General features: G+C 42.2%; 1 protein-coding gene across 2 annotated transcripts in view; it reads right to left on the bottom strand.

The window, feature by feature from the left end:
• Positions 1-25,504, bottom strand: part of LARS2 (leucyl-tRNA synthetase 2, mitochondrial) — a 355,149-nt gene that overhangs the window by 232,110 nt on the left and 97,535 nt on the right. For both annotated transcript variants that reach the window (XM_082258151.1, XM_082258152.1), the window contains exon 5: positions 10,719-10,779. In XM_082258151.1, the coding sequence (XP_082114277.1) occupies positions 10,719-10,779 (61 nt within the window). The remainder of the gene's footprint in view (positions 1-10,718; positions 10,780-25,504) is intronic.

The following is a 25,504-nucleotide window of genomic DNA, read 5'->3' as shown; positions in this document are numbered from 1 at the left end:
GAGTCACTTCTGACAGCGTATGCCCACACCAGGCTATCTCAGGACATGGCTCTGCCCCCCTCCCCCCAGCACATAGCAGGTGACTAAAAGCCCCAGTAGTGCATGTTTCTCTATGAAACAGTGTAGTGAGGGGTACGTACTTTCCCTCCACTCAGATTTCACTCAGCTCCCTGCACAATACTGCTCAGTGACATCAGATCTCCGCTCCCTGCCTTCCGGAGCTCAGATATGCTGTGTAAAATGCATATTTTAGCAGGTTGTAGAGGAGGAGGAGAAGGAAATACAGATGAACAGGTACAACTTATGTAGTAGGATTTGTTTAATCACTGTGCATCACCTGATGTAGCACAAGCATACTTTTAAGTGGTTAACCCTCTATACCAGTGATGGCGAACCTTGGCACCCCAGATGTTTTGGAATTACAATTCCCATGATGCTCATGCACTCTGCAGTGTAGTTGAGCATCATGGAAAATGTAATTCCAAAACATCTGGGGTGCCAAGGTTCACCATCACTGCTCTATACTATGATCATGCTATTCCCTCTGTTATATAATGCTATGTGTCCCTGTGCCTGTGCTATATAAAAAAAATGCATATTATACCTCATCTCAGAGTGTCTCTTGACACCCACGTGACTCCTCGGCTCTCTCCTTTGCCCGGCTGACAGCCGGGGAGGAGGGGAGAAGAGAGAGCCGAAGAATCACGTGAGGGCTGGGAGATGCTCTGAGATAAGGTATAATCAGCATTTTTTTTAAATAGCTCAGGCACAAGGACACATAGCGTTATATAACAAGAGGGGATGGCATGACCATAGTATAGATATGAGAGCAGCAGGAGGGGAGGATTGTGGAGTGGACGAAGTTGACAGGCAGGGAGGGGGGAAGGAGGACACAGGAGACCAGAGAGGAGAGCTGCGGATGAGGGAGACATGTAAACTGACCACGGTGTCAGGGCTCAGCAGCCATGATAAACCGTAGTAAGTTTACAGGGGGGAGGGTATAGCCAGGCAGGATCAGCCAGGTATTTAAGGTGATACAGGGGGCCAAATTACACAGCATAAGCACTGGTTTAAGGGAACAGGATTCATTTTTTCTTTTCTTTAGGGTAAAAAAACACTTTAAGTATTTATCTGACACTGAAAATCACTAAATTTCAAACTATTCTCTAAATAATGCTAGTATTTTGTAATGTGTCACTGTTGATCTTCTCTTGCAACTGTCATTCTAGCTGTTACCCTGGTTTTTGATATACAGTAGTTCTAATTGCCTGTAAATGATGTGGCTGCATTAGTTTTTCCTTTATTTTGGGCCAATTACATGTCTGTCTTTAATTTAAACGTCTACCCCCCAAAAAAAACAAATTCTAATATATTGCAGCTTACCAGTCTTTAGCTGTTGTGGCAGCATGATTTGTCTTTTTCAAGCTTTTTTTCTCCCCTTATTTTTACCTAGCGATCCTGCCAGTAACACCTTATTTTATCAATAGAGAAGTACTGTTGCCACCCTAGGCTGCTTCTTGTCTCCTCATCTCTATAACATGAGGGAGGTATTCTGTTGTTCACAGTAGTAAAACTGGTTGCTGATAAAACTGATTCTCCACAAAGAGAACAGGAAATTCAGTGGACAGCAGAAACATCTCAAAAAATGTTATTCATTTCCTAGCTATCTGCTGTAAAATACAGAAAACATTCTTATGTCAAGTACTATACAAGCCTTAAGTGTTCGAATTGGGATGAGGTAGGTAAGCCTAAGTTCAATCATACAAGGAACAGATGTTCGAAGGATACATTAGATTAGTCTGTCAGACACAATGTCCCAGGTCTTGGATATCTGCCATTTCCTTGACTGGAAAATTGATGACAACAATAATAATATAGCCTCTTCACCGTTGTAGCCCAACTACAGCATTTCTGAGTATTTGACTTGAGTGATATAACCAAGAAAAAAAAACTGTAATGCCTTGGTATTACTCAGCTATAGAAAGATGTTACATCCTGTGCCCTAAGGCTTCATGTATACTACCCTACATTTTCCGTTGGAAAGCGCAATAAGCGGGAAAAACGTGCCGCGATTTAGCATTTTCCTGCAGCCAGTGGTCAAAGCGATTCTTCCTCGTTCAGGAGCCGGGGGGGTTGAAGCTCACCTAAACGCGACAGCTCCTAAACTCTGGTAAAAGCCTATGTGTACATTGACACATAGGTTTTTATGGAGTTGAGTTTAGGAGCTTTGGCCAAAAAAACGCCAAAAGGTCCTAAACTCAAGACTAGTGTACATGAAGCCTTAGGCAGGCCATAGATAATGTAAATTTCTTTCTGCAACCTGCAGCGGACAGGGGAGGCCGTCCCCACCGGGAGAAAACAGTAATTATTGCTAGCGGCTAAAGCAGCAAAAATTCTTCAAGTGCAAAAAATACATATAAAATATAAATATTACATAGAGTCCATGAATTCATAAAGTGCAAAAAATTCTTCCAGTGCAAAAAAATTCCACCACAATAGTGACAAAAGGTGCTGAACAAAACTTTCTTATAAAGTTCTTGTGCTTAAGTTTTCCTTCACCCGTAAGTGTGAGGGTAGCTCACTAGAAAACAGAGGGCCTCCAGGACCCAGCTCATTCTAACATTAGCAAATAGCCTCCTTGGATGGTATAATTTTGATGGGTGGCCTCCCTGGGCTCTCAAGAGCTTCTTACTAGTAATAGAGAGTGGGGGAGGGGGATTCTGTAAAAACAAAATGAATATTAGTTCTATCCACGGCACTATCCCCATGTTTAACTACAGGAAAGGAATCCCCACCTTTTACCCGACTGGAGAACAAGGTAGGAGAAAAGGGGGAATTTTATGGTGTCTTACATTAATAATTGTAATAAATAATTGTATAATCCACAAATATAAAAACCAGAATAATTTATTAGTGCATCCAATATTAAAATCATCAAAAAGGTGATAATAACACTATTCTCTATACAGATAATGTATCTAAGCGGAGTCAAACAAATACAATGTGGGTAATTCAGGATCAACGCGTTTCGCCCTAATCAGGGGCTCCTTCAGGATCCAAATAATAAGATTTTTCTAAGATCTTACAGTAAAATCCTTTTCTCTGATGTCCATCGACAAATGCAGCCTCATCTCCATGAGCTGAGTGTGTTATGCTGCCACCTGCAGGAGTAGTCTAGGCAGTACGTTAGTATACAAACTTTAACATGTACACTCCCACGGGGCTGTCCCTCCAGGCATAACCCCCACTACCACAGTCCAGCAACCAGTAGTTGCAAGCAGTGAAGACAAAAGAACCATCCCCATACAGAGGGGCGGGTGCTGCGTCTATCTAAGGATATCAGAGAAAAGGATTTTACGGTAAGATCTTACAAAAAATGGATTTTTGTAAAATCTTACTGTAAAATCCTTTTCTCTTAAGCTCATTGACAGACGTAGTCCTCCTTGATTAATATCAACTCGGGTTATACTGCCCTCTACAGGAGTAGGACTAGACAGGAAAGAAAACGTTCTGGCCACACCCTAGGGGCAGTCCCAGAGGGTATATCCTCTCACTTCCTGCTACAGCAAATCAGTTATGTCACAAAGCAGTGTTTAGAGAATTTAACCCAACCCAACTCAAAAACAGAGGGGCGGGTACTACGTCTGTCAATGAGCTTAAGAGAAAAGGATTTTACGGTAAGATTTTACAAAAATCCATTTTTCTCTGTCGCTCATTGACAGACATAGTCCTCCTTGATTAATATCAACTCGGGACGTCCCAAAGCAGTGCCACAAATGAGGGGTGGGATAATGGAAATCAAAATCCAATCTAGAAGGCCCAACCGGTGCCAACTAGAAGTTTTAAAGGCTCATCAATCACACGATGAGACTCAACTGAAATTCCAACGGTCTCCTCAAATTGCGGCCTGCAAAACCTTGTGGCCAAATGAGGCATCCGCCGATGCGATCACATCAACTTTATAAAATTTTGTAAAGGTATGAACCGACGACCAGGTAGCCGCCTTGCAAATCTAGACCACTGACGCCTGATGGCGGAAGGCCCAGGAAGTACTGAGCGCTCGAGTGGAGTGCGCCTTAACAGGGAACGGAGGATTCTGACCCTTAATAGAATAAGCCTGTACCACCGTCTGTCTGATCCATTTGGAGATAGTCGCGGCAGATGCAGGCAACCCCTTTCTGGGGCCATCCGTGATCACAAAAAGTGAATCCGTCTTACGGAACGATTCCGTAGCCTTCAGGTATACCCTGATTGCCCGAACCACATCCAAGGAATGCAACGCATATTCCAGAGGATGATTGGGCTGAGGACACAAGGAAGGTAGCACAATATCTTCATTCAGATGAAAGTCTGAAACCACCTTAGGAAGAAAGGATGGCTTCGGATGAAGAACTACCTTATCCCTATGAACCACAAGATATGGGGAATGGCATGATAATGCGGCCAGTTCTGACACCCTGCGTGCGGAAGTGATAGCCACCAAGAAGGCCACCTTCTGGGATAATGTAAGCAAGGGAATCTCCCTGATATTTTAAAAGGGAGGTTTCTGCAGAACCGACAAAACCAAATTAAGATCCCAGGGCGGTAAGGGCGCGCGCACTGGCGGAGCCAAGTGCCGCACCCCCTGGATGAAATTCCGCACCAAGGAATGAGTAGCCAGCGGCTTCTGAAAGAAGATTGCTAACGCTGAAAACTTGACCCTTGATAGTGCTCAAGGATAGTTTCTGCTCAACCCCCTTTTGCAGAAAAGCCAAAATTCAGGTCACCAAATAGGTACGTGGGGGAAATCCCAACGTTTCACACCATGCAATACAAGTCTTCCATGTGTGATAATAGACTTTGCTAGAAGTCACTTTCCTTGCTTTAATTAGAGTAGGAATAACTGAAGCTGACAATCCCCTGTCCTTCAGTACCTGGGTCTCAATGGCCAGGCCGTTAAAACCAGCGACTGTAAAGCACGATGGAAGATCGGTCCTTGAGACCGCAGATCCTCCCTGAGAAGAAGTCTCCAAGGAGCGTCTGCGACTAGCCTGCCCAGGTCGGCGTACCCGTCTTGACGAGACCAGCCCGGAATTACCAGGATAACTGGAGTTCCCTCCACCTCTATCCTGCGGAGAAATCTCAGCAGTACCTTGAGAGGGGGGAAGACATACAGTAGCTGATACTGCCCCTACGGGGCGCTCAGCGCGTCTGCTGCGTCCGCTAGAGGATCGCGGGCGCGAGCCCTGTTGCGCCAACCTGCCAACAGATCCATATCCGGGGTGCCCCAATGAAGGGACAGCTGGTGAAATACCTCTGGATGAAGAGACTATTCCTCTTGATCCAGAATCTGACGGCTGAAATAATCTGCCTGTCCACCCCCGTGATAAATATCGCGGAGAGAACTGGAACAACTGTTCCCCCAACAACTGTCATTTCTATGGCCGCCAGGGCACTCTTGGTGCCCCTTGGTGATTGACATAAGTCATGACCGTGGCATAGTCCGATTGGATCCAAACCGGACTGCCCTGGAGCTGCTCGGTCCAGTAAATCAGACAAAGTCTGATCGCTCTCAGTTCCAACACATTTATCGGTAACCTGGAATTTATCAGAAGAAATGACTTCCCCTGGCTGAGCATCGGAGACCGTAGCCACCAGACCAGAGCCTCCCTGGTCTGCTCGCTCAATCGGATCCGATTGTCCAGGGAATCGGGATTCCGATTCCATATGAGAAGAATCTCCTCTTTGGAGAATTCGGGTATGAGACTGGGCAAACGGTACTGCCTCTAAGGAGGCGACCATCAATCCCAGCCAGTTGACGGACAGCAACATCCGAATCATTGACTGAATCTTCTGGAGTTTCTCCGCCTGGAGAAACACTCTTGCCAAGGATGTATCCAAAATTAGGCCCAGATAGTTCAGTCTCCTGGTGGGAACCAGGGATGATCTTTGGGAAAAGCAAAGAAAACGCTGATGTCCTGCGAAGATGGGGATATGAAGATAGGCATCCTAAATGTCTATGGACGCCAGGAAATCCCCCTGATGCAGGGAGGCCACCACTGTATGGATGGACTCCATCTCTTCCAAGACCAGAATTGGACGCACCTAGCCCTTTCTCCTGGGCATTGTGAACAGGTTCGACTAGAACTCCTCCAAGGAATGGGAACTACCACTGCTTGTTGCATCAAGCTGTTCCCCGCAAAGCTTTTTAAGCGACCCGGGGATGTCGAATGTTGGAAGAGAAGAATCACACCGGTGGAAGTGATCGAAACTCGATCTTGTATCCCGACCGTATGACCTTGCGAACCCCTTTATCCGGGATTCTGGAAAGCCCTGGATCCGGAAACCGGTGAAGACGTCCCCCCACCCTAGAGATGGGTGGGGCCCATTCTGTCAATCCAATGAGATAACAGTGGCTTTATTTAGTCTGGAAATCGGTGAGTCCACTATTGGTGGTACCGTCCATCTTTGTAATGAGGGATTCCTCAAAATGATAGTGCCTAGCAATGCGTTTGGAAATAGCAGGGGCTCGTTTACGGAAGACCCCATTTGGGCAAGGGAAACCCTTCACCATTTTGGTAGGCTTGCTAGTACCAAAAAAAAAGGAATATGAGTCTCAGCTACCTCTGCCGGTGTAACCTCAAGATTTAAGGTTTCCCGGCAATGACAAGCTCAGAATTCGTATCTGAAGTATCAGATGACATAGGGGTAGGCGGGGGTCGCTCTTCTTGACCTCCGTCCCTGACAGGCTACCTCCACCCAGGATACCAAAGACTCCAAAACTGCTGATAATGCATCATCACAAGTGGGGTACTGGAGGGTCCTGCGGCCACCCAGAGGGGATCAGGTGGGGATACATGAGTGGCAGGGTTCATGTAACAAGACACTTGCCAGCAAACACAAAAAAATTAATTGCAAGAAAAAAACATTTTTTTTTTTTTAACTTAGTCCCCCAGCGCAGTAGCGCCCCTCAGTCTACCTGCTTGGACTCCTCAGAAAGAGAGAGAGAGAGAGACCCCAAGGCTCACCTGATGCACAGAAGTTTCTTATCAAACTGCTTCCAGCACTGTCTGTTACAGACAGGAAGTCTTTGGCTTGCTTTCCCTGGGCCAAGGAGGCGGCTCCGCCCCTTTACACGCCTTCCGGCGCCTCCCAATTACTCCACGAGGTGTTTGGTCACCTCAAACATGGCCGCCCCCATGCTGGAGACACGAGGCTACGCCAATATGGCGGCCTCGTGCGATCTGCAGGAAAATGGCGGCGGCCTGTGTAGGATAGCGGCGGCTTGCAAGCTAGCAGCGGCCTGCGGGATGTGTGCATTCGGCCTGTGCAGCCTGCGGAAGTGCCTCGGCCTGCGGGAGGTGTCCTTGGCCTGCGGGAGGCTGTGTGGCCTGTGGAAGTGACCGGCTTTCTGGAGGGATGGCGATCTGTGGCTGCAGTAACTCAGGCATAGGCATCAGCCTGTGTACACACTAGACAGGTAGGATACCTCTATACCTCAATAGTAATGCCTCTTAGTAGTCTGCCACTGACTTCAGTCACCCTTACAGTCATATAGTGACTTTTAGATAGTCAGCTCCCAAACCAAGCCTCCTGGTTTCTATTCACAAAAATCACACTCAAATTGGGGGATCTGTGACCTGTTATAGGATAGAGGGGGGACCCAGAAACTGAGTGTCCGACCATCCCAGAGAGGGGCCCGCGTCTACCAACAAACCCGACAGGGGGAGAGGGGGAACATTCTACTCACCATACCGGAACCAGGCGGGCGCCAACTCCTGACAGAACCCCTCTCCACCGGGGTGGGGGGGCTGTCGACCAATACGGATGCCGTGACTCTGTTGGTCATTGGCGTCCAGGCGAGACGTTTAACTCGCAGGGTCAGTCCCCGTCCAGTGGGACTATGTCGCGGCCGACCCAGCGCGGAGCTATGGCCTGCATGCGCTCGTAGGCTGAACTGGGGTGACCACTGGATCTCAACATCCAGCCCGTCGCCCAGTTTCAGCGTACTTGCTTGAAGATCTCACAGGAACACTGGAGAAAAAAAAGCTGTCTAAAAAAGTATTTCTAAAAAAAAAAAATCTTGCCAGGACCGAAGATCCTAGCAAGGAATCTAGGTCCTTACTCCTAACTAGACAGAAAAAAACTGATTTGCTGTAGCAGGAAGTGAGAGGATATACCCTCTGGGACTGCCCCTAGGGTGTGGCCAGAACTTTTTCTTTCCTGTCTAGTCCTACTCCTGTAGAGGGCAGTATAACCCGAGCTGATATTAATCAAGGAGGACTACGTCTGTCAATGAGCGACAGAGAAAATAGTATTTTCTCTATCGTCCATCGACAGACGCAGCCTCAACTCCATGAGCTGAGTGGGATGTCCCAAAACAGTATAGGCATGAGGGGTGGGAAAAACGCAACCAGACAGTAACGTCAACTCCAAGAGGCTAAACCTAGCCAACTGGGAAACATGGAGCTCAACCAAACAACAGGATCTCACCCAGGTAAAAGATCCCTAAGAGAATAACAAAAAATAATTCTCTTATGAAACAGCAGCCTGCAAAACCTGGTGTGCTGGGCTGTGGCAGTGGGGGTTATGCCTGGAGGGACAGCCCCTTGGGCGTGTACATGTTAAAAGTTGTGAATGTACTGCCTAGACTACTTCTGCAGGTGGCAGCATAACCCACTCAGCTCATGGAGATGAGGCTGCATTTATCAATGGACGGTAGAGAAATGAAGAATTACCAACATTTGTAGGGCCCAAGAAAAGTGCTAGTAGCCTGAAAGCTGAAGGCCAAGTCCCCACCAAATGACCATGCCTTATGTCAAATCCATCACAGTTATTAAATACCAAGAGAACAAAACCGTGAAGGGCGGTAGATGGCCTGTATAAAAGGACTGGAGATAGAGAGGAAAATCCTCCCACTCCTCTCCCTTCACTACAAACCGAAAATGCAATGTCCAACAGCAATCTCATCCGTCGACCCTCTGTGGCTGCGAACGGCTGGTACTGGAGGCAGGATCAAGGCATTGGTCACTGTCAGGCACTCAAGGGGAGTCACTTTGGATCTCCCTCTGTGGGGATGTATGTCTGTCGGTTAGTACACAGAAGAAGGGGATTCTGTGCACTAGTATATATTAATTGAGGTCTGGCACTGTCTATGTTGTTGGACATTGCATTTTCGGTTTGCAGTGAAGGCAGAGGAGTGGGAAGATTTTCCTCTCTATCTCCGGTCCTTTTATACAGGCTATCTACAGGCCCGTCATGATTTTGTTCTCTTGGTTTTTAATAACTGTGATGGATTTGCCATAGGGAATGGTCATTTGGTGGGGACTTGGCCTTCAGCTTTCAGGCTACTAGCACTTTTCTCAGGCCTTACAAGTGTTGGTAATTCTTCATATTTGGATCCTGAAGAAGCCCCTGATTAGGTCGAAAAGCGTTGATCCTGAATTACCCACATTGTATTTATTTGACTCCGCTTAGTCAGATACATTATCTGTATAGAGAACAGGGTTATTATCACCTTTTTGATAATTTTATTATTGAATGCACTAATAAATTATTCTGGTTTTTATGTTTGTGGATTATACAAATATTAATGTAAGGCACCAACCTGGGAAAAGGTGGGGGTTCCTCTCCTGTAGCTTGTTACTAGCTTATCCCCTAGTCAAGATAGTTGAGCTGCTTCCCAAGAAAATGAAAAACACATAATAGCGCAATACCGTTTGGATATTTATTGATAACAATATAAATCAATGAATGATAAACTCACATTAAAAAGTGCCACTATCGGCACATTCACACAGCAATACAGTCAAGGGAATATGTCTGAACGCCGCTTGGTTCCAGTTTGTGCTCCAAGGTGTGTTCCAACAGAGAGCGGAAATGACGAACCGGAAGTAGTAGCCGGACCAACCTCAATGCATTTTGCGATAACAACTCATCAGGAAGTTAGTTGACTAACTTCCTAACTAACCATCTTGACTAGGGGACAAGCTAGTAACAAGCTCTTGCAAGCCCAGGGAGGCCACCCATCAAAATTATACCATCCAAGGAGGCCATTTGCTAATCTTAGAGCGAGCTGGGTCCTGGAGGCCGTCTGTTTTCTGGTAAGTTACCCTCACACTAAACGGTTGAAGGAAAACTTATGCACAAACACTTTATAAGCAAGAAGATTTGTTCAGCACCTTTTGACACTATTCTGGTGGAATTTTTTGCACTGGAAGAATTTTTTGCACTTTATGTAAAATTGATATTTATATGTATTTTTTGCACTGTAAGAATTTTAGCACTTTATGAAATTTTGGATTTTATTTAATATTTAAGTATTTATTTATATTTTTATGCAATTATTTATTTATTGATTTAGCACCTAGCACTTATAGGTCACATCGCTCCTTTTCTATGTTTTTTTTGGTTTATCCAAAAAATTGATGGGAGCCGCATCTATATAATATATATTTTTCCATTATATGTAATATTTAAATTTCACATCACTTCACTGGGAGGCGCCACTTTTTCTGTTTTTTTTTGTGCAATACAAAACACACAGCACACACACTATATCTAGCATGAGCGTACACAGCACAGCATGTACAGAATAGTGCACATTCAGTATACATGTAAAGGGAAAATACACACAGGTACAGTATTCTGTATTAGAAGAAAAAAAAAACTGTAATGTGGATGGCCCATTTAAATCATAGTTAATTTTGAGGATGAGAAAGATAAACAAATTTACTTACCCTATCCCAGCTAAACGACAGGCCTATTTTTTCCAGCTGTTGTCTCATGTGTTCAATATTACTGCAGGAGACAAACATGAGAAGGTCACAGGTGGGTGGTTTAACTTATAACTTTGCATAAATAATTAACTGAATTTTGAATTTATTCCTAACAGTATAAAATAAAAGCCAAAACAAGAGAAATGTACAAGTTGTGGCAGTGCGAGGCCCTGCCACTATGTGATTATAGGCTATAAGGCTAGAAATGACACAGTACTCTCAAAGATTCAGATTGAGAAGCTCCAGCAGGTGGTATGTGAGCAGAGAAAACGGTTACTTACCGTATATAATCGAGTATAAGCCGAGTTTTTCAGCATGTTTTTTCATGCTGAAAAAGCCCCACTCGGCTTATATTCGAGTCACTGGCTGACTTACTTTTTAAAAATGGCGCTGCCCGGCGCCGACATGTCACCGTGCATGCGACGCATGCCCGGGAATAGCCAAACGTGTACAGGCTTTCCCGAGCATCGTCGGCGCATGCGCGGTGACGTGTTGGCGCCGGGCGGCGCCATTTTTAAATCTAAGGCACCTCACTGACAGGTAAGTGAGACTCCTCCGCAGCCCCTGCATTTCTTCATGCAGTGCTGCGGGCATGGTAAAGGACATTCTCCTGTACCATGCCCGCAGCACTGCATCTCCTGTGCCATGCCTGTACCTACTGTGCCATGCCTGTACCTATTGTGCCATGCCTATACCATCACCTGTGCCATGCCTATACCATCTCCTGTACCATGACCTGTGCCATGCCTGTACCATGACCTGTGCCATCACCTCTGCCATGCCTGTATCATCTCCTGTGCCATGCCTGTACCATGACCTGTGCCATCTCCTGTACCATGCCCACAGCCCCTGTTTTGTGTCTCGTGGTGGTCCAATTGGGTCCGGTAGCTGCTGCTTTTCCAACCCTAGGCTTATACTCGAGCCAATACGTTTTCCCACTTTTTTGTGGTAAAATTAGGGGCCTCGGCTTATATTCGGGTCGGCTTATACTTGAGTAAATACGGTAAGTTTTCTCTGGATTTGGTAGTTCGTGATCGGGGGCCTAGACATGGAAGGTTCTAAAGCATCTTGGGTGGGACAGAACCTTCAGTCCTGCGCCAAGCAAAGGCTTTGCTAGATGCCTACAGCCTGTGTGAGTGCACAGGTGGGCAGCATTTGAGCATACCTCAGTGTAATTGATGCCATTCGGACACAAAGACTTGTGTGGAGATAGCGGTGTGCTCCAGACAGAAGCCTGTCCTTTCTTGGGGGATGAGACCCTATGATGGGGGGACTTCTTGCCCATAGGACTAAGAAAGTCAAGACCACTATGCTGGTCCAGAGAGACCAAGAAAGCTGAGGTGCCTAGCGAGTCCACAGATGGGGCTGGAGGACGTCCTGTGTTCCTGAAAGGTGAGAGAGCCCAAGGTGCTGGGAGAACCCTACCCAGAGGTGAGAAGTGGGGCCCATGCAGAGTGGCTGCAAGCATAGGCTGAGTAAGCCTGAAGAGCCCATGGTCTGGGAGACTGGAGTGAGTAGCGGAGCTGCTGAAAGGAGAGCCAGGTGGCTTGGCATTTTCATTAAACGCTGTTTTGTGTGAAGCTGAAACGCCCCTGCATGGGAAACAATATGTTCTAAGCACATTCATTTTGCTTTTTAATAAAAGTGGGCTGTCAAATCCTTAACTATAGTTCCAGACTGACATGGACTCACTTTACAAATGCATCTACAGTACCACAAGTGCTAAAAATCCCCCAGATCACAAAGTGTACGGCCTAACTTTACTAGGTTTTTTTAGGAGCTTTCAAGGTATTTTTCAGTCCATCACATCTTTCCCTTTTAGATAACTGTGAGAATAATTTCATTTTTTGCATTAAATTGGGGTAGGGGTTTGGCAGAATGACCTCTTTCCATAAGTTTGCAAACTACAGCGCTTTCAGAGTTTAGTAACACTTTAATTCCTCAGTTGACCCATTATGTGAAATTTCAAAAGCCACCTGATTTGCTTTTGAAGAGTAGGGGGTTTTTTTGGTGTCTCAAGCCAAAATGTTGGGACTTTATGGGCAATTAATAAATTAAATTCAAGAAGTAAAATAATTTGGATTTATTCCATTATATATACATAACATACATATCAATGATGTGATCATTGGTGTTTGGGTATAGGCCCAATGTGATAAGATTGAAAGAAGAAAGATTCTAGTGAATCTGTGACATGTGTGGTAAATTGTGACATAAATCGGAATATAGTCTCTGTGTTTCCTGTGGAATTCCCAGGAAAAGGTGGTTCACAGAGTTCATCCGTATTCTGACGCGTTTCGGGTGTTTATAGCCTTTTTCAAAGAATTTTTGTCACCCAGCTGTAATGTATAAACAATAAAATGTTCGTTATTGCAGATATACATATAATTAGAGTTTCAAAAATAAGTAAAGGAAAAAATAGGGTATTTGTACATACATAGTTTTACTTTGTTTCAGCAAAAAAACTTTTTCTCTGTATCCTCAACAACTGCAACAAGGAACCGTGGTGTACCTTGGTCTGGAAAGATATATATTGTATATATGGGTTTAGGTTATATTTGGTCTTCACACCATGTGAAATTGCATTTGTTCATTTACTCACAAATTTGGTATATACGTCCATATAAGGGTAACCCAATGGCTTGCAGCACTATCATAGGTAGTTCATTCTGGAAGGATTATATATATATTTGATTAGGATGCTTCTTGCATCCAATTTATAAACATAACTTGTATCAATCATGTAGGATAGCTGGTAAGGGTTTTTATGCCCGTTGTGACTTACTTTTGCCAAGTAAAGGACATGGGAAGGTGTTTTTCAGCGCCACAGGCAGGACGCAGCTCTTTTCATATATACCTTTCTAAAAGAGTAATATGGATGGTTTCAGTGCTTTCACATAGGTAGGTGTGTTTCTGCAGTATTTATTGGTGACTTCTGGTAATTTTGTATGGATCAGTAAGATCCATATAACTTACGTTTGTTAGCTGTTGAAGATAGGAGGTGTGGATGTTTCTTCTTCCAGCGCTGCAGGTCCGTGTCCGTCCTGTTCCCTCGCCTGGAGGGAAGTGAGGAGAGACATCGGCTCCCCGGCCTTTTAAAGCCGTTCGCGCATGCGCAGATAGCGCTGCACGTATAATAATAATTTGTGGCATTGAGATCTCATTTCCATCTGCAAAAGTTTCTTGTTCCAATCGCCTCCTCGTTGTGGTATGTGCATCCTTTCTAGGGCGATGAATGACACTTTAGGCATCTTATTTTTGTGGGTGTATTTGACGTGTCTGCCTAGGGGTAGGTGGAAGTTACAAATTTCCATACTGTTATGTTTATAAATTGGATGCAAGAAGCATCCTAATCAAATATATATATAATCCTTCCAGAATGAACTACCTATGATAGTGCTGCAAGCCATTGGGTTACCCTTATATGGACGTATATACCAAATTTGTGAGTAAATGAACAAATGCAATTTCACATGGTGTGAAGACCAAATATAACCTAAACCCATATATACAATATATATCTTTCCAGACCAAGGTACACCACCGTTCCTTGTTGCAGTTGTTGAGGATACAGAGAAAAAGTTTTTTTGCTGAAACAAAGTAAAACTATGTATGTACAAATACCCTATTTTTTCCTTTACTTATTTTTGAAACTCTAATTATATGTATATCTGCAATAACGAAAATTTTATTGTTTATACATTACAGCTGGGTGACAAAAATTCTTTGAAAAAGGCTACAAACAGCCGAAACGCGTCAGAATACGGATGAACTCTGTGAACCACCTTTTCCTGGGAATTCCACAGGAAACACAGAGACTATATTCCGATTTATGTCACAATTTACCACACATGTCACAGATTCACTAGAATCTTTCTTCTTTCAATCTTATCACATTGGGCCTATACCCAAACACCAATGATCACATCATTGATATGTATGTTATGTATATATAATGGAATAAATCCAAATTATTTTACTTCTTGAATTTAATTTATTAATTGCCCATAAAGTCCCAACATTTTGGCTTGAGACACCAAAAAAACCCCTACTCTTCAGATACAAGGGACAGAGGCAAAAACCTACTCCTACTACCCCATGATCAAAAAACCCCCACCCCCTCGTTTACCTGATTTGCTTTTCAGATCTCTGGTGAGATTTGAAATGTTACTACTTCGAACAGATAAACCTGAACATGCAACAGCTACAATATATCAACTTTTGCTGCAGTCAACTTGCCTGCAGGCCCTAAAGTTTCTTTTCATCTGGGAGAAAAAATTGAACACTTCCTCAGGGGGACTGGATTTGGATAAAATATTGACATTTATTCACAAAATGTTCTTCTCTAGGGGAAAAAAAACAGAATTATCTTATCCTGGTGGTATTGCCGCCCTACAGTCGTAACCAAAATGGATACTTCCATCACAGATATATGCTGGAGCTGCCTAGCAGCCACTGGAACGATGACCAACAGTACACAACTCTCCATGATCCCTCGCCTTTACAGGCAAATTATAAGGATTTACCTCACCATTTTCTGGTTTCTGCTCAAACTATTATATCTAGACACTGCTTTAATCCTTTTTCTACCAGCTATGTAAGGCCTACAGTGGCACAGAACTGCTTCCAGCTTGCCAGCAAACACCTATGGACTCCTTGGCACAGAATTACGCTGCTTCTTGACACTGTACAGCCCTTTTTGGCAGTGTGAATGAGGCATAAAACACAACTGTGTGTTGGCACGCATTGTAATGCACTGCGTTGCAACATCAAGTATGCCATCATTTTATTACAACCTATAACAATGCACCACATACATGGCACTGCAACTGGGCATTAGCATAAGGCATAGGTGAAAACCAACCTCCAGATTTTTTATGTTACAGCTTTTCATAGCTTCGATTTTTACCATTTTGTAAAACGGCCTGTTAGGAAGGCCATGTATTTGTCTCAATGCAATTTCAATCCTGAGACTCTTTCAAAGCCTTCCACAACATGCAATAATGCATGAAATCAGTTTTCAGAGCCATTAATCCTGAGACTCTTTCAAAGCCTTCCACAACATGCAATAATGCATAAAATCCCTTTTCAGAGCCATCAAGGTATACCTAAGACTTGTCCGCCATGTTTCCTCTATGAGACCCCTCAAGCAGACATCACCAATGCCAGAAGTCTGTCTAAGAGAGACACAGCCATTGGTTCTTTGGTTATGGAAAACAGTTATGGTGATAGAACACAGCCCTAATAGGTGCCCCTCTGGAGAGAAAGCAAGCCACTGATATATTCGATTTTGTTCAAACCCTTGCTTTTGGCTCTGTATTTAAAAGCTAAAGCCATTTAGAAAATGAAAGTCTGAAACCAATGGAAGACCTAGTTTTCCCAGAGGAAATACCAGCCCATAGTTTCAAAGGCATAAGACGTCCATAGAGATGACTAATATTATAATGAGTACCGTTACCGCGTATAAAACCGGACTTATCCAGAGAAAAAAGAGTGAGAATCACTAAAGATAAGTGAAATCTTAAAAGCTTGGCTAATATTTTTAAGTCAGAAGCAAGACTGAACAGTAAAAAGCGCAGTGAGATTGGTCTCTTTCAGGTTTAGATAACAAAATGAGAGTTTCTTTCTTGGAGTGTAGCAAATACCCATTTTTAAAGGCCTCAAGCAGTAACACACTTTTAGCTCAACTTAGTGCAAAACCTTACTTAGACTTGTTTAATGCTTGGTGTAGACTTGGTTTGAGTTAAGCTGGCCACACATTATACGATTTTCTTATTCAATTTCCTTTAGATTTACCTTCAACTATATAGTGTAAGGGCCTGTCTGATTGCATACAAATTGAAAGTGTCTTAGTTTTACCTCACATTATATGGTTTTGGTAAAACTCAAGTAAAATTGTACAAGAAAATTGTATAATGCAGGGCTTGACAAACCCCAGGGGCCAGGTCACAATAGCGACAAGAAATTTCATCCTGGCTCCTGCGCTGCCAGCCCCACGAATGCTGCACACGTACCATGCACGTCCTCCCACTATGTATTGCCAATCTGCAGGCCCAGGACAGGTATAACGGGTGCTGCCCGGTAGAGGGGAAGGAGGAGAGTGGACTCACATCTGCTCTCCTACCCTTCTTGTTGTTGACCTGGAAGTCACATATGACGTCACTTCCGTATCCCCCTTGACAGTTTCCTCGGCCATCAAGGCCGGGAAAGAATGTAATGCAGTGCGATGTGCTTTGCATTACATTCAGTGGAGCACATATTAGACATGCAGGGTCTTAGATGTCTCAATAAACCTGTTACCAACACCAAAAAATTAATCACATAGCGGACTTTTTGTCTTCTATGTGATTGCGGAGGGGGGGGGGGGGGGGGGGAAGGTAAGTAAAAAAAAAAACATTTTTTTAAATTGTAAAAATTGTAAGTTACACCCAAGCACGTAAAATGCCCCCCTACTCTGGCTGTGAAAGGGTCAAAGGACAAGTTCACCTTCGGGAACATGTTATTCAAAGAGAAAGTTTGACCGCACTCAGGAGTAGATAAACTGGAAGTGTTTATTCCCATAAACTTAAATACACAGGTGCATCACACAGACATTGGACAGGTTGACGCGTTTCACGATTCTACTGATCGCTTACTCATAACCAATTCGGGAACATGTTCTACCCGTAAAGTTTAGTTAAAAAAAGAAAACAGCTCCTAACTTTTTTAGCTGGCTCCTAGATTTAAAGCAAATTTGTGAAGCCCTGGTATAATGTATGGCCAGCCTTAGTGACTCTGCCTGAAACTGTCTAAGCCATAGACAGCCAGGCAATTAGCCTTTTCTGAGGGCTGCTGAAATAACACATTATTTAATGTTTTCACTAAAAGGTTTCCTTTAAACTAAACATTGAATTAAGTAGTCAAAATTTCAGGACAGACAGTTTTGCTCTGGGTAGCTTCTTTCCTTGCAGATCTATTCAGCACATATGAATTATTTTTACTCGAAAACATTGAACTGATTTCTTTATTCTTGATTATTAAATGCTGCAGGTACTAAAAAAAAAAAAAAAAAACACACACAATGGCTGTGATAGCGTTTTTTTTTTTTTTTCAGACTGTCCAACGTACACATTGCTCCACAATAACTGGGCATTGCAGGTGAGCTGAGCTTTATGTATCCTGTAACCATGAGTCATATTTCATTGTTCCTTTGACTCTGTATTCAAATATTGTTCAATCCAATCTCCATGCTAAGAAAAGAGATGAGCATGGCAATCACAAGTGTCTCAATCTGCACCCAGAAAAGATTGCTTACTATGTATACACTAAGCAGCTCCCTTCCCTAGCTTGCTGAATTGAAACCAAGCTTATGTATAAAAAGCGACAAAACAAAGGGATTTAATCTGGTACTCAGCAAATACAAAGATAATTTATTCAGAATCATTAACACAAAAGCAATTATTTCCAGTTGCAATTTTTGGTAGCTTCACTGATCCATGATATACAAGCGTCACGCTTTTGTGAGATATGCAAATAAGTCTACAGAGGAGAAAAATGTAATTTGGAGATGAATGCGTACACGAAATCGCCATGTAAAGTGGACATAGATTTGACTATGTAGTCACCCTTAATGCCCTTTAGACATTGTAAATTATTTTTACAAAACATGCACCTTTTCCTTGTCTCCTCATTCCACCATTTTCTTTAAAATGTAAGTTTTTGTTGGCAGGGCTCTCAAAAACTTTAGTTTCCTTTTTTTTTTTGTACCTGAAACTAAACTTTAGACAAATTGCTAAATACACATGTGAAATACATATGCAGTCATGGCCAAAAATACTGGCACCCCTGCATTTCTGTCAGATAATGCACCACTTCCCCCAGAAAATTGTTGCAATTGTTTAGGCATTCCCATGTTTATTTCTTTTGATTGTTTTGGTATGACACAAAAAAGTGGAAAAACAAAAAACCAAACTGACACATTTCACGCAAAACTCCAAAAATGGACTAGCCAAAATTATTGGCACCTTCTCAAAATTGTAAGAAATAATTGAATTCCAAGTTTGTAATGCTCCTGTAATTTGTAATTAAACTCACCTGTATGAATTAAAGGGTGCTTACAATATAGAAATCCCACTGGCAACCAGTTAAAATGGTGAAAATTGGACTCAACCTTTCTGTTTTGTATCTCTGTGTGCCACACAGATCATGTAGAAGAGAAAGGGCAGTAAAGAATTGTCTGAGGATTTGTAAGCAAATATTTTTGAAAAGCATGCACAATCTCAACATTACAAGTCCATCTCCAGAGATCTTAATGTTTCTGTGTCCACTATGTGCAACATTGTCAAGAAGTTTACAGTCCATGGCACTGTAGCAAATCTCCCTGGACATTGACAAAAGAGAAAAATTGATCAAAGATTGCAACAAAGGATTGTTTGAATGGTGGATAAAGAACCTTGATTAACTTCCAGACAAATTTTAGCTGATCTCCAGCCACAGGGTATAACTGTCAGCTCGCACTATACGTCACCATCTGAATAAAAAAGAAAGCTATGGTAGGAGACCCAAGAGGACACCACTGCTGACACAGAAACATAAAAAAGCCAGACTTATCTGAGGAAGCTAAAATAATTTTGGGAGAATGTACTGTGAACAGATCAATCCAAATTACAGCTTTTTGGTAAAGCCCATCATTTTATTGTATTCAGAAAAATAAACGAGGCCTTTAAAGGAAGGAATACAGTCCCTACAGTCAAACATGGTGGAGGTTGACTGATGTTTTGGGGTTGCTTTGCTGCTTCAGGCAATTGATGTCTTGACCGTGTGCATGGCATTATGAAATCGGAAGACTACCAAAGAGTTCTGAGGTGCAAAGTAGGGCCCCAGTGTCAGAAAGTTGGGTCTCCATCAGAGGTCATGGGTCTTACAGCAGGACAATGACCCAAAGCACATGTCAAAAAGCACACAGAAATGGTTTAAGCAAAGCGCTGAAGAGTACTGAACTGACCAGCAATGAGTCCAGATCTAAATCCCATAGAGCACCTGTGGAGAGATCTCCAAACAGCAGTTGGGAAAAGGAACCCTTCCAATCTGACAGACCTGGAGCAGTTGGCGAAAGAAGAGTGGTCAAAATTCCAGCAGAGGAAGCAATTGATTTTGGTTATTTTTTCCAAGGAGTGTTTTATAAAATAATAAATTAAGGGTGCCAATTTTTTGTCCAGTCAATTTTTGGAGTTTTATGTGGAATGTGTCAGATTTGTCTTTTTGTTTCTCCACTTTTTTTGTCATACCAATATAAACAAATATATATAAACAGGAGAATGCCTAAACATTTGTAATTGCAACAATTTTCTGGGCGAATCTGACAGAAATGCATGGGTTGCAATATTTTTGGCCATGACTGTATGACTGATTTTGTATTTCTGTCTGTCAGAAGTTACACAGCTCTGCCAGGAGACCTGATTTTTCTTATGCTAGTGCAGCAGGTCTAACTCCCACCTCTAGCCTGTGACTGGACAGTGAAAGGAGAAGCAGCAGAATGGTTAGCTCATCTCTCTGTTACTTTGCTCTCTCCACCTGTTTGCAAAAACACAACTGATCAACTACTTGTGCTGCTTCTCCTTCTTCCAATCTGAGCTCTACTTTGCAAGAACTACAGGAAGCTGATATCAAGCCAAATTTAGGGGCTTACACTGCTTAAATTTAAATAAAAAATAAATAAATGTAACAATGTGTTAAGAAATACAGAGCTGCATTGGTTTGGGTGTTCTAAATGAGTTTGGCTTTAATGGAATATTGTGAAATTATGTTATGATTTATTCATACTACAGATTGTTGGAGAATATGCTTCTCTTATGTAAAGACTAATTATAGTAAGATATCTGACCACAAGTGGATCTTTTAGATTTTCAGCATAAACATCAAACTATATGCACATATAAAATCAGCACAAAAATAAAAGCGAATTATTTCTTATTCTCTATACAGTCTTTTAAAATATCTTCATTAAAATGTATTGATTTTTTTTTTTTTATTATACAAGAATCAGTAAGACACATTTAAAAAAAAAATTAAATGTAGGTTTTAACATTTACTTTGTAATTACATTACTATTTTAACACACACCATATGTTACTCATACAGTGTCAAAGTTGCACACGAGGTAGGAGGCAATGAATGCATTTATAACAAACAAAATTCATTGTTGTGGATGAATGCATAACTCATTATTTCAAAGCCGGCCACAGATGTTTCGAATCTCGGCAGGTTCAGCAGGAACCAGCCAAGATTTCAACCATCTATGGGCAGGCTGATTGTATCCAAGTTGGCCAATCAACTTCCAGATATAGTATTCCTTCAGCCACTGCACCCACAGCTGCTTGAATACCCAAGAAGTAACTGCATTTTATTAAATGCAGTCAGTGTTCGGCCAATCATTTTTCGTACAGGATCTTCGATTTTCAGATTGAAGGTTGTTGAGCTGAGTCCTACTGACAGGGCTACCCATGGTTTGAATTTCAGCCAACATTCAACATGTTTAAAGTCAGCATAAGTCAGTTCAACTTTTTGTCTGACACTTCCTTGGTTTTAGCAGCCGAAGGGGTAAGACTCGCCCAAAATGGACGAATTCTGACTTGAATATGGTCATATGGAAGGAAGACAAACCAGGGGTGTGGTCTACTTTGGGATTTACTACAGGAATGCTGGCAAGGAATAAATTAAAGGAATCTAAAGAAATAATTTTTTTAAATTTTATACGGAATACTTGTTTGTGCATTCAGTTCTATGCTTTATGTAGCGATCAAGGCTGCGGCTTTCATGGCAAGGTTACATGACTCATAGTTTATCTCACAACTTCACATAAAAAAGAATACAATTTACCCAGAACAGCAATTACCCAAACAGAATTTTTAATCTTGAAGGCTGTAAATAAACTAGACAATAATAGAATTTTGACAGATCTGCAGTAAGATATACAGTAATTACTTTTAATCAAAAAGCAAAAAACTTGTAAATGTTTACAACCCCACAGACTACAAACTGCCATGTTACATAAACCACATTAAAAGGAAAAGCTAATTATCTAAACAGTATTTAAAATATACTCTGGCAAGCTTTTCTAAGACTTAATAAAATTGGTATAGAGTTTGAAGTCACACATAAAGATGGTACAATCTAATCCATGTCATGTGATGATTGTACTTTGAATTACATTTTCCTTCCCAGATGAAGGCTATCTAGGAAAGTAACACTCAAGTGGGAAAATCAGGGACAGACCATAAATGTGTTAATTATTAGCAAATGAACTGGGAATAAAATATCACTTCAGATCTATTGTCACCATGTACCCTCTTGTAGTTAAAGCCTGGGCAGCAATATTACTTTCACACATAAGGACCAACACTTACAAATAATGTTCTGACAATTATTACTAGAAAACACTGTAAAAGGAATAAAAGTACGGGCCTAGAACTCTTAAAGTGTAGGTCAGGGCAACAAAAACGTGCAGTACATGCTTATATCCCCCATTCTATCAATTTCAAGAACCTGCAAGTAAGAGAAAATACCTGTCCAAGTCCTGTTGAAGGTGAAGGCAGACACACAGCATTTTTATAGAGTGAGTGGTGTCAGCCCTATCCTGTTGTCTTTTGTCAAATCTATCAAATCCTCACCAAATTTTGACGCACTATTCCCAACACATTTGTTCCTGAAGAAGTGGCTATGTGTATAAGTGGGTGCTGAAGCGACCAACCGTCTGGAACCATGAGTATTCAGAGCGCGAAATGTCACCAGCACACCATGGGTCTCCAAAATGAGTCCAAAGCTTTCTTCAGTGATCACATCGTTACAGCAAACAGCAAGGTTTCAGAGCCTCGCAGGACCCCTTTATCAGGCATGTGCCTGATGAAGGGGACCTGCGAGGCTCTGAGACGTTGCTGTTTGCTGTCAGGATGTGATTGCTGAATAAAGCTTTGGACCCATTTTGGAGGCCCATGGTGTGCTGGTGACATTTCTCGCTCTCCCCCTATTCTGTTCTCCACAAAAAGACAATAGGTATTATGTAGTCCAAGATAAGATCTAGGGCTAATAAAACTATTTGACATAACACAAGAATTATGCATATGGAAACAAGAGAGCCTTGAATTTCTGACAGGTACTTTTTTGCACATGTCAAACTGACAGAACAAAAGCTTTCAATAGTATATTGCACAGATCACCTGGTAGCAAATAAGAGAAGTACTTTGTTAGAGTTTACATACGCTTGAAGACTGGTTGATTACAATTAATATGTGGACTGACGCAGAATTAGGTTTCACCTGCTTTTAAACACTGCAATCTACTAAGCTGCCACAGTGGTCTGCTGATAGGCTCTATCTTAATGGAAATCATGCGAGTCTCTGAGGCTGAAGCTGCACCTATTTTCTGCTCACCTAATGAAAAACCATAGAGGTCTCCAAGCAGCAAATCAGTAGGATCTGTGTGTTAAAGTACACCTGTCATGACAGAAGTACAGAAGCTGTCATTGTTGGCCTTCTTCTAAAAATGCTAGTTTTTAGCACACAATAAATGAGTAAGAGAGAAATGGCAGTATACCTTCTCTCTATATATGCTACAGGTCGGAGTCAAAGCCAATTGAAGCCAACAAATCAGCATGGTAGCCAAGGAATGGAAGCTTTCAAAAAGAGAGCTTAACAATGGCAACCCATATATTTCTCTCATTAAAGAAATACTTTATCTACTTCAATACTGGGTACTTTCACCCCATTTCTGTCCAGGACAATTTTTAGCTTTCAGTGCTGCCACACAATGAATGACAATTGCCCGGTCATGCAACAATGTACCCATATGAATTTTTTTTTAATTTATCCACACAAATAAAGCTTTCTTTTGGTGGTGTTTAATCACTACTGGGTTTTTTATTTTTGCTAAATAAAGGAAAAAAAGACCAAAAATTATGGGGGAAAAACTACTACAAAACAAAAACTACTCTGGGAAGGTGATCAGGATTATTTTTTTTTTGCACACTATGTTTGCTTATAACAGTGAACATCACTGTTAAAAATAACCCTTTTTACTGGATGTAATGGATTAATTCAGTGCTTACTATTGTGATAAGCTGTGATTGGCCACAGCTAATCACATGGTACAGATGGGCTGTGATTGGCCTTGTCTGTATCATGTGATCACTGTGACCAATCACAGAGATCAACACAATAATACACAATGAACAGCAGGAATGGAAGCCATCCATTGTGTACAATTTCATGTGATCTGCTGTGATTGGTCACAGCGATCACATGGTAACAGCAGTGGACTGGTACACTGATCTGTCATTGGCTGTTTCCAGTGGACACAGAAGGGTGACAAGATTGTGCCTGAGTGTGGTGCATTCTAGGGAGAAAGTCATATGACGTCCAGCCAGGTATAGAGAGGTCCCGTCTGTCCATTATTTGACTATAGGCCGGGCGGGAACTGGTTAAGGAGAAGGTCATAGCTGGACACTAGCCTTCTACCTATAACAGCAGCAAGGTATTTGGCGCAATCTCTGGTAAATTAGCATGTAAAACTCCCATAGTCTTATATAAAACCAATTGTAAGGTGTGTCATATTCGAGTTCATAAAAGTACAAAAGTCCATAAATCCACAGGAAGGAATGGTGTATTAACAGAGCACTAGGTGGGCAGCTCCTCCCAGAGACAGGAAAGGATCTCTGGTTTCATAAAGGAGCTGATTGGCACTCCGAAAAGCATTACCAGGGCAACAGGACTGTCCTCCAGGCGTGATGTCACTTACGCGTTCCACAGTGTTATGGAAGTCCTCCTCTACATCCTATGAGTGGTGACCTGGCTTGTACCATCCGACACCACCAGAAGCGGCTGGCTACTGACCTGGAACTTGGGCGACCCCTCTGTTGATACTACTAGATATGCACATTCTTATAGAATACATGTGTTTATTTAGCTGCTCCATGAAAGTTCTTATAATTATTGCACTTAGAGGTGCCACCCTGTGTGTTTCTGTAGCCTTCTACCGTCCTAAATGGTCCTTTTTTCTACCTAAACAGATGCCCCATGATAAGACATCTGTATTAATCTGAATATTATGAATTTATTGAATTGCTTAGTAGTTGTTTACTTGTTTTTTTTTGGGGGGGCTTTTTTTTTTTTTTGTGTTCTCCCAGTCAGAGTGAAAGTGAGAGACTAATGCTGGCCATACATGCACAGAATTTCGGCCGTTTGCAGACTGAAAGATTATTCGTCGGTCGAAAGCGAATTGGCCACTAACTGACAGAATAAACTCTTTTACATAATCGTTTTCATGATCATAATGATCGTTCAATAACATGCGCAATATAACATGCGCAAGTCAGAATATTATTTTCGTTTCAATTTTACCATACATGTAAAAACATTCGTAGAAACGATAAAAGTTTTTGCTATGGATCCATCGACATTAGCCGGGCACACAATCAAAATCGTCGGTAAACTTGTGTTCACTAACAGCCCGATTTTCGAATGATCTTTCCTAAAACGACCATTTTCGGCCGAAATTCTGTGCGTGTATGGCCAGCATAGGTGTCAAGTTGTATGATAAATATAGCTTCTTCCTCAGCTCAGTGCTGATAACAGACACTCAAATTATCATATAACAAAAGGGTCATAAAAGCTGTTACTATTTTATGATAAAATATCTCTTTAAGCAGGCGGGTGTCAGGTAACAAGTATGTCTCCATAGGCAGGTTTATAGTCTGACACTTTCTGTTTAAAAAA

This window comes from Pelophylax lessonae, assembly GCF_965119305.1.
Source record: "Pelophylax lessonae genome assembly, chromosome: 5".
Taxonomy (NCBI): domain Eukaryota; kingdom Metazoa; phylum Chordata; class Amphibia; order Anura; family Ranidae; genus Pelophylax; species Pelophylax lessonae.
The sequence above is the reverse complement of the archived record's forward strand: the minus strand, read 5'-3'. Positions and strand labels throughout refer to the sequence as shown.